Here is a 13,300-nt window from a genome sequence, read left to right as displayed (position 1 = left end):
TACCTCTGCCCTATCCCCTTCCCCTCCCCACAGCACTTGTGCATATTTGTACATATTTATTACTCTATTTTTTTAATGATGTCTATATAGCTATACTTCTATTTATCTATTCTGGTGGTATTGACACCTGTCTACTTGTTTTGTTGTCTGTCTCCTTCTAGACTGTGATCCCTTTGTTGGGTAGGGACTGTCTCTATATGTCGCCGATTTGTACTTTCCAAGCACTTAGTACAGTGCTCTGCACACAGGAAGCACTCAATAAATATGATTGAATGAATGAATGTCCTACCTCTGGCCTGGAATGCCCTCCCTCCTCAAATCCACCAGACAATCACTCTTCCCTCCTTCAAAGCCCTGCTGAAGGCGCACCTCCTCCAAGAAGCCTTCCGGGACTAAGCCCACTTCCTCAGTTCCTACTCCCTTCCATGTCACCCTCACTCCCTTTGCTCTTCCCCCCTCTCCCCACCCCACAGCACTTATGCATATATCTATAATTCTATTTATTTCTATTGATGCCTGTTTACTTGCATTGATGTCTGTCTCTACCCTTCTAGACTGCGAGTACGTTGTGGGCAGGGATTGTCTCTCTATATTGCTGTATTGTACTTTCCAAGCATTTAATATAGTGCTCTGCACACAGTTAGCACTCAATAAATGCGATTGAATGAATTAACAACTTCTCTGTGCCTCAGTTACCTCACCTGTAAAATGGGGATTAAGAATGTGAGCCCCAGGTGAGACATGGACTGTGTCCAACCTGATTACCTTGTTTCTACCCCAGGATTTAGAACAGTGCCTGGCACATAGAAGAAGCAGTGTGGCTTAGTGGAAAGAACACGGGCTTGGGAGTCAAAGGTTGTGGGTTCTAATCCCACCTCCACCACTTGTCTGCTGTGTGACTTTGGGCAAGTCATTTGACTTCTCTATGCCTCAGTTACCTCATCTATAAAATGGGGATTAAGACTGTGAGCCCCACGTGGGACAACTTGATTACCTTGTGCCTACCCCAGTGCTTAGAACAGTGCTTGGCACATAGTAAGCACTTAAATACCATCATTATTATTATTATTGTTATTATTGTAAGCACTTTACTGTAACACTAGACTGTAAGCTCGTTGTGGGCGGGGAATGTGTCTGTTATATTGAACTCACCCAAGTGCTTAGTACAGTGCTCCGTGCACAATAAGTGCTCAGTAAATACAATTGACTGACTGACAAGTGGCAGAGCTGGGATTAGAACCCAGGTCCATGCTCTATCCACCAGACCAACCTGGTCTCAAGCCCTATGTTAAGCACTTATGCTAACTTGTTAAATGCTATGTGCTAGACACTGTACTAGGCACTGGGGTAGATACAAGACAATCAGGTTGGAAACAGATTTGTCCACAAGGGGCTCACAGTCTAAGTCAGATGGAGAACAGGTTTTGAATTCCCATTGTACAGTTGAGGAAATTGAGGCCCAGAGAAGTTAAGTCACTTGCTCAAGTTCACACAACAGGCAAGAGAAACAGAATGGCCTAGTGGAGAGAGCATGGGCCTGGGAGTTAGAAGGATCTGGATTCTAATCCCTGCTCTGCCAATTGCTTGCTGTGTGAGCTTGGGCAAGTCACTTAACTTTTCTGTGCCTCAGTTTCCTCAACTGTAAAATGAGGATACCTGTTCTTCCTCCTACTTGGACTGTGAGCCCCATGTGGGACAGAGACTGTGTCTGACCTAATTAACTTGAAACTATCCCAGTGCTTAAAACAGTGTTTGACACATAGTAAGTGCTTAACAAATACCATAAAAAAGTGGCAGGTCCTGGATTAGAACCCAGGTCTTCTGACTCCAAAGCCTATTCTCTTCCCACTACTAGGCCCTGCTGCTTCCCTAGTTCTTTCCCAGGGGCTCAGTACAGAGCTTTGCATACAGTAGTGGGTGCTCAAATAAATTCACTGCGGTGGGGAGGGAGAGAGGGGAGGAACACAGAGAACCTCCAGTCTCTCCCCACTCTGCTGCCTGGATCATTTTTCTTAAACAAAAAAGAAAAAAAAAGTCTGCCCTCATATCCCCACTCCTCAAAAGTCTTCAATGGCTGCCCCTCCATCTCCTCAAACAGAAATTCTTGACCACTGGCTTTATGGCAGTCAATCAGCTCTCTCCCTATCTAACCTCACACTCCTACTACAACACAGGCTCCACACCTGACTCCAACCTACTCACTGTACCTCCATTTTACCTATCTAGCCACCTACCCTTCTGACCTGGAACTCCCTCCCCCTTTATATCTGACAGACCACCACTCTCTCTCCCTTCAAAGCCCTACTAAAATTATCTTTCATATAAAATAATGAAAAGCAGTGTGGTCTAATGGAAAGAGTACGGACCTGGAAATCAAAGGACCTGAATTCTAATCCTGTCTCTGGTACTTACCTACAGTGTGACCTTGGGCAAGTGATCTGACTTCCCTGTGCCTCAATTTCCTCCTCTATACAAGAGAATTCAATACCTGTTCTTCCTCCTACTTAGGCTGGGAACTCTCTGTGGGACAGGGACTGTGACTAACCTGATTATTTTGTATCTGCCCCAGCACTTAGGACAGTGCTTGACACATAATAAGCATTTAACAAATGTTGTGATTATTATCTCCTCCAAGAAGCCTTCCCTGACTAACCTCTCATTTCCCTTCCCTAATAACTCCTCATTTCTGAATCACCTATATGCACTTGGGTCTGTACCCCTTAAGTACTTTAATACCTGCCCTCAGTCCCACAGAATTTACGTACATAGCCTTATACTCTGCTGTTTCCCCTATCTGTAATTGATTTTAATGTCTGTCTTCCCCTCTAAACTGTAAGCTCCTTGTGGTCAGGGATGGAGTCTATGAGCTCTAATGTATGGTACTTTCCCCAGTGCTTAGTACAGTGCTCTGTGCACAGTAAGCACTCAATAAATACCACTGATTGCTACAGAGAGAGTTTGAAGGGACGGATAAAGAGGCACAAGGGTGTTCTGCACATGGTAAGTGCATAATACCACTGATTGATTGATAATAATAATAATGGCATTTGTTAAGCGTTTACTATGTGCAAAACGCTGTTCTAAGCGCTGGGGAGGTTACAAGGTGATCAAGTTGTCCCACGGGGGGCTCACAGTTTTAATCCCCATTTTACAGATGAGGTAACTGAGGCACAGAGAAGTTAAGTGACTTGCCCAAAGTCACACAGCTGACAGTTGGTGGAGCCGGGATTTGAACCCATGACCTCTGACTCCAAAGCCCGTGCTCTTTCCACTGAGCCACGACATGGGGAGAGATAGAGAGCAAGAGCATGGGACAGGGAAGAGAGAGACACAATGGAGGAGGGTGCAGAAGGGGCAAGAGAGAAAGGAGAAAGAAGTGGTTAAAATGGAAAAGAGAAAGAGGAGAGAGACTGAAGGGGACAAGATCCCCAACCCTTCTTTGATTAGAAATGGGGAGGGTGAATCAGGGGCTGGGGATCTTGGGCAAGTCACAACCACTCTGAACCTGTTACCTCATCTGTAAAATGGGGATTAAGAGTGTGAGCCCCCTGTGGGACAGGGACTGTGTCCAACCTGATTGACTTGTATCTGCCTCAGCACTTAGAACAGTGCTCGGCACATGGTAGGCACTTAAGAAGCACAATCATTATCATCATCATTATTATTATTAAGAAATGCTAGGAAGAGTCTATGATTTGAGCAGGAGTCAGGGGACTTCTTTTCAAAGATGAATTGCATCACCTTGCTAGCCCACTCTCCTACCCTAAACTCTCACTACAGGGGAAGTGGCATGGCCTAGAGGATAGAGCTCGGGCCTGGGAGACAGAAAGTCATGAGTTCTAATCTCAGCTCCACCACTTGTCTGCTGTGTGACCTTAGGCAAGGCATTTCGCTTCTCGGGGGCCTTGGTTACCCCATCTGTAAAATGGGGATTAAGACTGTGAGCTGCAAGAGGGACAGGGACCACGTCCAACCCGATTTGTTTGTAACCACCCCAGCGCTTAGTACAGTGCTTGGCCCAGAGTAAGCGCTTAACCAATACCACAATTATTATTACTATTAGCCTCTACCCTTCTCCTCCGTTTACTCACATCCTTTTGTCCTCTGTCGCCCTCCTCCATCTGTCCCCTCAAATGGTGGGTCTTCACACCTGCCGACCCTCCTACTTCCCGAGCATCATTCCAACTCCCTCTCAATTTGCAAACTCCTGCCCCTTCATGTCCACCCACCTTTGCCCTGTGCGGCCTCATTAGTCAGTAGGAGTGGGCCGGCCACGCCCCCAGCCCCCACCCCCTTGACTGTCACGGGTTGAGGGGCGGGACCGGGACCCGGACTCGAGTCGTCTGGAGGTAATCGGGTGCGTGGCCGGGGGTGGTGAGTGAGAGCCTATACCTCTCCATTTCTCCTTTCATTTGTTCCCCTTCTACACCTGCGCGGTGTTCCATCCCAACCCCTCTTTTCCGGGAGCCATGGCCAGTTTGAAACAGCGCTTTCAAAGTTTTCTGGAGGAGAAAAATGTTATCACTCATTTCTTGGCAAAGCTGGAGAAGAAGACGGGGGTCCCGAAGTATTACTTGGCTACAGGTAAGTCAGCCCCCCACCACCCCAAATCCTCCTCTCCGGTCTTACTCTGAACTCTGGGGACCTCCCCAAGCGCTGCCCTAATCCATAGGTCCCCCCCTTAATAAATGTCCTCCGCTGTAATCCCTCTCCCCACCCCCGGTAAATCCCCTGGGTCTTAAAAATGTCCCAAGTCCCTCAACAAGTGCTGCTTTCTTAGGACTGGTTGGAGAAAGTCGGGGGAGGGGGAGGGGGGAGTGAAAGAGACAGCCTCGGAACTCCATCCTAACCCGCTGCAAAGCTGGCGGGGCGTTGGTGTAACCGGGCCCCTGCCCTTTGACCTAGCTCTGGACTTTGTGAGAGGCCACCCACTCCCTCCCCACTCTCTCCTTTCCTTCCCCCAATCCTTCGCCTGCTGAATTTCACTGGAGCGTGTATATGTGGCTGCTGATCTCTGCCTTTCTCCTGTGAAATCGAGATCCATGAGCAGATTGGATGCTTTAAATTCTGGTTCTTCCAGTTGCAAATGGCGGGGTGCCGGGTTGCAGGGGGATGTAGGGAATGAAGTCTCAGGCCTCAGGAAAGTTAGGTTGTTTAAAGGCTCTGGGTGGTCTGAGAGGTTCAAATTTAAGACTTAGCCTTGAGTGGGGTTGGTGTATGTATGTTGTGGGGCAGGGTGGGGAGGTGTGCTGTGGATGTTAAACTTGACTGGTTGAATTTGGGGTCCAGCCTTGGGGCTGCTCATACTGACAATGTACAGATCTTCTCTCCTAATGGCCCTTTCTAAGACTGGAGGAGACTGTTCTGCCACTTGGGCTAGTAGCTTCTCTATGCCTCAGTTAACTCATCTGTAAAATTGAGGGTCAATTCCTATTCAGTACAGTGCCTGGCATATAGTAAGCACTTAAATACTATAATAATGATCATTATTACTCGTCTTCCTTAGACTGTGAGCCCTATATGGGACAGGTACTGTGTCCGACCTGATTAGCTTGTATCTATCCAGTGATCAGAGCAGGACTTGACACATATTAAAAGCTCAACAAATAAAACAATTATTGGAGTTCTAGGAACTGCAATTAGCCTGGCCTTCCTCTTCCTCCCCTAAACCTCCCTCTTCCCCATTGCCCCAGGTCCTTCAAGGTAAGCGTGGCTCAGTGGAAAGAGCACGGGCTTGGGAGTCAGAGGTCATGGGTTCTAATCCCGGCTCCGCCACTTGTCAGCTGTGTGACTTTGGTCAAGTCACTTCTCTGTGCCTCAGTTACCTCATCTGTAAAATGGGGATTAAGACTGTGAGCCCCATGTGGGATAAGCTGATTACCTTGTATTCCCCCCCAGTGCTTAGAACAGTGCTTGGCACATAGTAAGCGCTTAACAAATGCCATCATTATTACTGTTGTTATTATTGGGCTGGGGCAGGTTAATAGTAGCAGTAATGGTATTTGAGTGCTTCCCAAATGTGGTGCTCTGTACTTAGCCCTTGGGAAGTTTAACAGAAGCCCAAGAGACATTCCCTGCCCACAAAGAGTTTACACCCTTTGCACCCTAATGGGGAAGGGAATGTTCAGTAGAATACACAAGTGCTGAGAAGCCATAAATACTTAAGTACAAGGGGTGGCTGAGAAAATGGAGATTTTTAGGAGAACTTTGAGTGTAGGGAGGGTTGAGATCTGGTGGATTTCTGGAAAAGGGAGCTCCAGGCCCTGGGGATGATGTGATCAAAGGGTTGGTGGGCTAGACAAGGGTGGGTTACAGCCAGGAGGTGGGCTTAGGAGGAATGAAGAATGTGAACAGGGGAGTAGCAGCTGAGGACAGCAGATAAGAAATGTGGTGAGAACTGGTAGAGAGACTTGAAGCTAACTGAAGGAGTACTGGTAATAATAATAATGATGATGAGGATATCTAAACACTTACTAGGTGTCAAGCACTGTTCTAAGCATTGGGGTTGATACAAGCCAATCAGGCTGGACACAGTCCATGTCCCACATGGGTTCACAGTCTTAATCCTCATTTTACAGATGAGGTAACTGAGGCCCAGAGAAGTGAAGTGACTTGCCTGAGGTCACACAGCAGGCAAGTGGCAGAGCCAGGATTAGAACCCAGGTCCTTCTGATTCCCAGGCCTGCTCGCTATCCTCTGTGTCATGCTGCTTCCCTGGTAATCGATCAGTGGTATATGTTGAGTGGGGACCATGTGCAGAGCTCTGTACGTACTAAGAACGTTACAATAAGGTTGGTACGCAAGATCCCTGCCCAGAAGGAGTTTACAGTCTAGATCAATCAATCGTATTTGACTTCTTACTATGTGTAGAGTACTGTACTAAGCGCTTGGGAGAGTACAATACAGCAGAATTAGCAGACGTTCCCTGTCCATAACAGGCTTACAGTCTAGAGGTTGGCTGCTTTCCTACCATGGTGTTCCAAACTACCATTTCACCAAGTGTTTCCTCCCTATGGGGGGAAACCAATGCCATTGATGATGATAAATCCACACAGTGAAGTGGGAAGGGCCTGTGGTGTGCATGTGTATGCTGTCTCTGAATTGTGAGTTCAAATTCTCTCCAAGGTCAAAGCTCAGGAGTAGTTCAGTTCAGTCAATCAATCAATCGTATTTATTGAGCGCTTACTGTGTGCAGAGCACTGTACTAAGCGCTTGGGAAGTACAAGTTGGCAACATATAGAGACAGTCCCTACCCAACAGTGGGCTCACAGTCTAAAAGGGGGAGACAGAGAACAAAACCAAACATACTAACAAAATAACATAAATAGAATAGATATGTACAAGTAAAATAGAGTAATAAATATGTACAAACATATATACATATATACAGGTGCTGTGGGGAAGAGAAGGAGGTAAGATGGGGGGATGGAGAGGGGGACGAGGGGGAGAGGAAGGAAGGGGCTCAGTCTGGGAAGGCCTCCTGGAGGAGGCCTTCATTGGGGACAGGGAATGTGTCTACCAACCCTGTTTATATTGTACTCTCCCAAGAGCTTAGTACAGTGCTCTGCACACAGTAAACACTCAAATACGATTGATTGGTTGATTCTTCCCTCAACAAACACTAAGCGGGCGAGAAAGGAGTGACGACTCTGAGAGCAATGGTGAACGGGTCTTGCACCTGCCTTAGGCCACGTGTGAATTGAGGATGTTGGTTTCTTTTAAAATTCAGTGCCTAGCATAGGGAAATAGCCCCCGTTTTGGAGAGGTGGAGGAGAGACCTGGGAAACCATTTTCAAAATTCTGAGGAAGGAGTCAGGAAGCCTTTGGGCATATAATCCAACACAGGTCAGAAATACCCAGCCCTGAAGATAGCTATTGTCCTCTCTACCCATGGTATAGAGCTACTGATGGTGATGCCATTGAATCGACTCTGGAGGGAGGGGGCTAACCCATAGCCTTTTGCAAGTCTGGGCTAGTCTCAGCACCCTGCTTGGACTCACCTGCCCTGCCTTCCCCCTCCCCCCACCCACCCCCATTCCTCCCCAATCCTGTGCCAGAGAATTCCTGCAGGTGCCCCCTGAGGCTGGAATCTGGATATTTACCCAACCTGCTGGCCAGGGAAAGGGTTACCAGGCAGGAGGCAGAATCACATGATTCAGTTCTAACCTTGGGGCTACTTAGTGGAGAGGGAGCGGCTGCCAGCTTGGCTCTTAAATAAATCTCCTTTCCAGGCAAGGCCGGGGTTGTGGGGGGGGCAGGGAGAAGAGATGAGCTGCACCCTTTCTTCTCTCCCTCACCCCCTGCCCCCACAGAGACCATGGTGCTCTTCTGTCGACAGAGTTGCTACCAGTCTGAAGCTCCTGCCCTGACCTCTTGGCACTTCAGTGCCACCCTCCACCCCCCTGGGTTTTCTGGGAGCAGCCTACAGATAAAATAGTCTGAGCCATCTCCCAGCCTTCCCCTCTCCACTCATTCATTCATTCATTTAATAGTATTTATTGAGCACTTACTGTGTGCACAGCAGTGTACTAAACACTTGGGAAAGTAGAATACAGCAATAAAGAGAGAAAATCCCTGCCCACAATGAGCTCCCAGTCTAGAGGTGGGGGGAGGCAGACATCAATACAAGTAAACAGACATCAATATAAATAAATTAAATTAAAAATATATAGACCTACTAGGCAAATATCTCTGTAGGAGGAGAGGGCAGGAAATCCACCCTTGTACTCTCTACTGTGCAGGCTGGGCTGGGAAGCGGGACTTCTTGAAGTACAAACCCTGTATTATCCAGGGAGAGTGTCTGCCCTTACTCTGGGCTCTCTGCCTGTAAAGTCCCCACCACCACCTTCGAATCCCCCATCCCTCCACCTCAACCAGTTCCTGTCAGAGAGTCCAGGGTTCTGTTCTTTCACCCCCAACACTCCATAGCGCCTGTACATTGTCCCTTCTCCCAGGTGGGTGAGTGAGGTTAGGTCTTAAAGTATTCAGGCAAGGGGGTTTAGGAAGTGAGTTAGAATCATTGCTTCCCTTCCCAGCCTCCTCATCCTGGCTGGTTGTTCAAATCAAGCTGGCTGCCTGTTCAGACAACTAGGCCTCAAAAAGTGATATTTTGTTGGGAGGGAAGAATTTGGAGGGAAAGAGAGAGAGTTATTGGTAATAGTAAGAATAATTGTGATATTTGTTAAACACTTGATATCTGCCAAGCTCTGGGGTCGATACAATAAAGTCAGATCAAATAGTCCCTGTCCCACATGGGGCTCACCATCTAAGGGGGAGAGAGAGCAGGTATTGAAATTTCCATTTTAAAGAGGAGGAAACAGGGAACTGAGGTGCAGAGATGTTAGGTGAACTTGTCCAAGGTCACATAGTAGGCAAGTGGCAGAGCTGGGATTAGAACCCTGGTCTCCTGACTCCTAGTCCTACGCTCTTTCCACTGGACCATGCTGCTTCTGGTTCAGATCTGTCTGGAAGGGCTGAGATCTGCAGCAGTTGTGGGAGCGGTGAGGGATGAGTATGAGGAAGTGTTTGGCCTTGGTGTTCTGTTCCTGAACCCTCCACTTCACCCCGTCTTCCTGCCCAGCCTCCACTCTCACAATCACAACCCCCCTCGCCTTTGGTGCAGTGCAGGCAGATGACAAGAGAACAGCTCTGGGTGTGTGGAGGTGGGGAAGGGGAATCGGGGTGGGGGAAGGGCCTTAAAGCCTGGGGCTCTGAACAAGTCACACATCACCTGCTCTTGTGCTGTGGCTTGCTGGAGTTCTGTCCCTAGGTTAGGCTATAATAGCCATCTCCCTCCTCTCTACACAAACTTGAAAAAAAAAAAACCCACCCCACCACCCAGGAATTTACAAATCCCTTTTGACAGTGTGATTTTTAGGAATCCTTGCTGTCAAGGAGCTTGGGACTCCACCAATGACCTGTGTTGTTGGTCCCACTGTGGGACATGGGGGCAAATCACCTACACATACACCCTGCCCGGCCACAGTTTTCCCTTTGTTCAATGTGGGGAGATTCGTCCCTCACCTCAGCCCCCTGGGACCAGTGAGATGGGAGAGCGTTGGGGCTCTTGGGAGGAAAAGAGTTTGGGGACTGTCAGCTCTGCGGAACCTCTCCCCATTCCATATCTCTACTGCTTTCTAACCCTAATCCATGCTCCCCAGGTTCCATCGCCTTTGTAGGTCTGTATCTCATGTTCGGCTATGGTGCCTCTCTCCTCTGCAACCTCATCGGCTTTGTATACCCTGCCTATGCATCGTGAGTATCTCCCCTCACCCCCACCTTCTCCCTCCTGAACTCCTGACTAAGAAGCAGGGGGAGTTTTCTGGGGGGCCCTGACCAGGCCTCTAGGCCAATTCTCAGCTGATAGAAAAGCAGAGAGCTTTTTGGATTTGTGGGTGGGGGGGATGCTTCCTTTGAGAGCAGTGCCCAGGCCCCAGCAGGGGATCCCTCCAGGCTTCCAAAAGGAGCTGAGTGGCCAAACTCCCCCCACCCCCACCACCACCCTTGCATCCCCCTCCACACACCACCCCCCATCCATACAGCATCAAAGCCATCGAGAGCTCCAACAAGGAAGATGATACCACGTGGCTGACTTACTGGGTGGTGTATGGGGTGTTCAGCGTGGCCGAGTTCTTCTCCGACCTCTTTCTCTTCTGGTTTCCCTTCTACTACGTGGGGAAGGTAACGGGGGGCCCTGCAGGGTCTGGTGGAGACAACCTGGGGACGGGGGAGCTCACGGGTCTAGGTGCTCGTCCCCAAGATGGCTCCCAAGCCTGCTGAGTCATCTGGTGCTAGTCATTCAGTTCCTCTGAGTCAATCTACCCTACTTGTCCAATGGGAAGACTCTCTACCTCCCTGAGGGACAAAATGACCAGAGAAAGCAAAGAGGAGCATCTGGCCGAAGGCCATTGGACAGTGGGTTGTGGGAGTGGTGAGATGACATCTGGGGCTCTGACACCTAGAGTTGTATGGCTTGGCCAGGGAGGTCGGGGGGGTGACCCTTCCCCATTCCCCTCAGACCCTGTTGATGAGGGAGTAGCCCTCAATCCATCCCTCTGTCTGTGCTTATTTCTTCCCCCCAGCTAACTCCATCCATTCATCCAACCTCCCCCACTCTCCAATCCCACAGTGCGCCTTCCTGATCTGGTGTATGGCTCCCGTGGCATGGAATGGCTCCCAGATTCTCTACCATCGGGTTATTCGCCCTCTCTTCCTCAAGCACCATGTGGCCGTGGACAGACTAGCCAGTGACTTGAGCAGCCGGGCCATTGATGCTGCATCCACAGTTACCCGGGAAGGTGAGGGTTTGACCTGCCCTATCTTCCCGTGTCTTCTTCCCCTCCTCCCCCACCTGTCTCCATCTCCACTTGGCTGTCTCATTCTGACTGTTCCTATCTGTCTCTCTCCTCTGCCTCCTCTGGGCCAGTCCTCCAGACCTTGGCCCTCAGCCGATCGCTTCTGACTTCCCCGGGGGCTCCCCAGCTCCCCCCAGACCAGTCTGTATGTAACACATCTCTGCTGGTGCTCAGAGGGGTGGGGAGGGAACGCTGGTATGGTGGTTGGGGGGTGGGAGAGGCATGGTCATGGGAGTCTCATGTTAGCACGATCCAGGATGTGCTAACATGTGGATGCCCCCTGAGGCTAGTCAGTGGGCGGGGACCTGAGACCAGGATCTCTTGGGTTGGTGGAGGGAGGGAGGAAAAGTTTATTAATGGATCCAGGGCAGGTGGAAAATTATAACTTCTTCATGGTGGGTCGAGTCTGTCTTTCTTCCCCTTCCCACTTGGGTTTTCCCTTATTAGGGTGGTGGTGGTGATGGTGTGATGGATCAGTGGGGGGAAATTTCTCTCTGCACTTTCCTTTGGGGGTGGGGGAGAGAGAAATCCTGACGGGTGGCTAAATCCTCCAGAGCTGGCACAGGGGTCAGGGTGCCCCTAATGCTCCAGCTTCTCTTAAGTAGATTAGCCAGAAACCCTGTAGTTCAGGCTGACCTTTAAGAAAGTGTCTGTCCTTCTCCCAACCTCCTCAACCATGGCTCACCCATCCTACCTGGTGCAGGATCTGTGGGGCACTTGGAGCTGCAGTCTGGCATGCCAGTGTCCGACAAGGTACAACTCTGATGCGAGGCCCCTCCTTTTGCTTTCCTACAGCCTCCACGTTGAGCCACCGGCTACAGAAGATCAAATGAGCCTTGTCCCTGCGATCCTCGACTTGTGGACCTCGACCCGAGCCTGGAGGCTTAAACCAATCTCGTCGCTGCCGCTGCATGTCACCTCCTTTCCCCTCTTTTGTCCTCTCCATCATGGCACTCCTTTTCACCCATCCCATCCATGTTCTTAAAGAAAAGTCCCCTGAGCAACCCAGAGCCCAGCCCTCCTGGGATTAGAGGGGGAGAGTAGAAGAAAATGAGGGTCTTCCCTCTCTCTAGTCACTGTTGAGGAGACTAGATTCCTTGGTGAGGGGCGAGAGAGAGGCTGCTACTGCTGCTCTGATGAAGGAGGCTTGAACGTCTGGTGAGCCATCCATCACCTTTTCTCCTCCCTCCTCTCCACGGTCCATAAAAAACTCCTATGTGCTCATCTCCCTCTCCCTGCCCCCCAAGAAGTGTTCCAATTCGGTAGCTGTTCAGGGAGGGGTGACCCCTGCCCACCTTGCATATGGAGGTTTCCTTCTTCCCTCAGCCCTGGGGAAGGGTTGACCTTGTTGCAACAGCAGCCAGTCTGGGGCTCTGAGCTGTTGCATTCCCCAGTACCTGCCCCATCACTGTCATCTGTCCCTCTCTCTCAACTGCCCCAGTCTGCTCCCTCCCCCTGGACTCTTCCATGGCTCTACTACCTTGGCCTCCGGCCCCCAAGAAACATCTAGCTCACAGGAACCAGCAGTGAGTGAGATGGCTGTTTGATTTAGGGATTCCAGCTAGGCCTGATTTTTATATATATATATGCATATATATATATATATTAAAGTTCTGGAATGTGCAGGGGCAAGGGCTTAATAAACTTAAACTGGGGCAGAATCTGTGAATCATAGTTCTGTCATGGCAGGGCTACATTGGTCCGGTCTCCTCCTTCCACCCTCCCCCTCCTGCCAAATCACTTTTCAGGATGAATTCCCCACCTCCCAGCTCTGCACAGCTCATAGCAATCCTTGGCACATCAGAGTCCTAAGTTCCTGATGACCCTGACTGGGTGCATCTGGCCAGGAGCCAGCAGGCACATGGTGCAAACCTTGGGCACAGATACTGACATCAACACAGCAGCCCCATGGACAAAGCTGCTGATGAGGAAACCAAGTCTAGGCT

General features: G+C 49.7%; 1 protein-coding gene across 1 annotated transcript; it reads left to right on the top strand.

The window, feature by feature from the left end:
* The first annotated feature begins 4,342 nt into the window (after positions 1–4,342).
* Positions 4,343–12,491, top strand: REEP6 (receptor accessory protein 6). Its single transcript, XM_038740272.1, has 5 exons — positions 4,343–4,584; positions 10,161–10,254; positions 10,542–10,680; positions 11,129–11,297; positions 12,150–12,491. The coding sequence occupies exons 1-5, from the start codon at positions 4,470–4,472 to the stop codon at positions 12,185–12,187; spliced, it is 555 nt and encodes a 184-aa protein (XP_038596200.1). The 5' UTR covers positions 4,343–4,469; the 3' UTR covers positions 12,188–12,491.
* Positions 12,492–13,300: the final 809 nt, after the last annotated feature.

Source organism: Tachyglossus aculeatus, chromosome X1, assembly GCF_015852505.1.
Source record: "Tachyglossus aculeatus isolate mTacAcu1 chromosome X1, mTacAcu1.pri, whole genome shotgun sequence".
NCBI classification, from domain to species: Eukaryota; Metazoa; Chordata; class Mammalia; order Monotremata; family Tachyglossidae; genus Tachyglossus; species Tachyglossus aculeatus.
The sequence above is the reverse complement of the archived record's forward strand: the minus strand, read 5'-3'. Positions and strand labels throughout refer to the sequence as shown.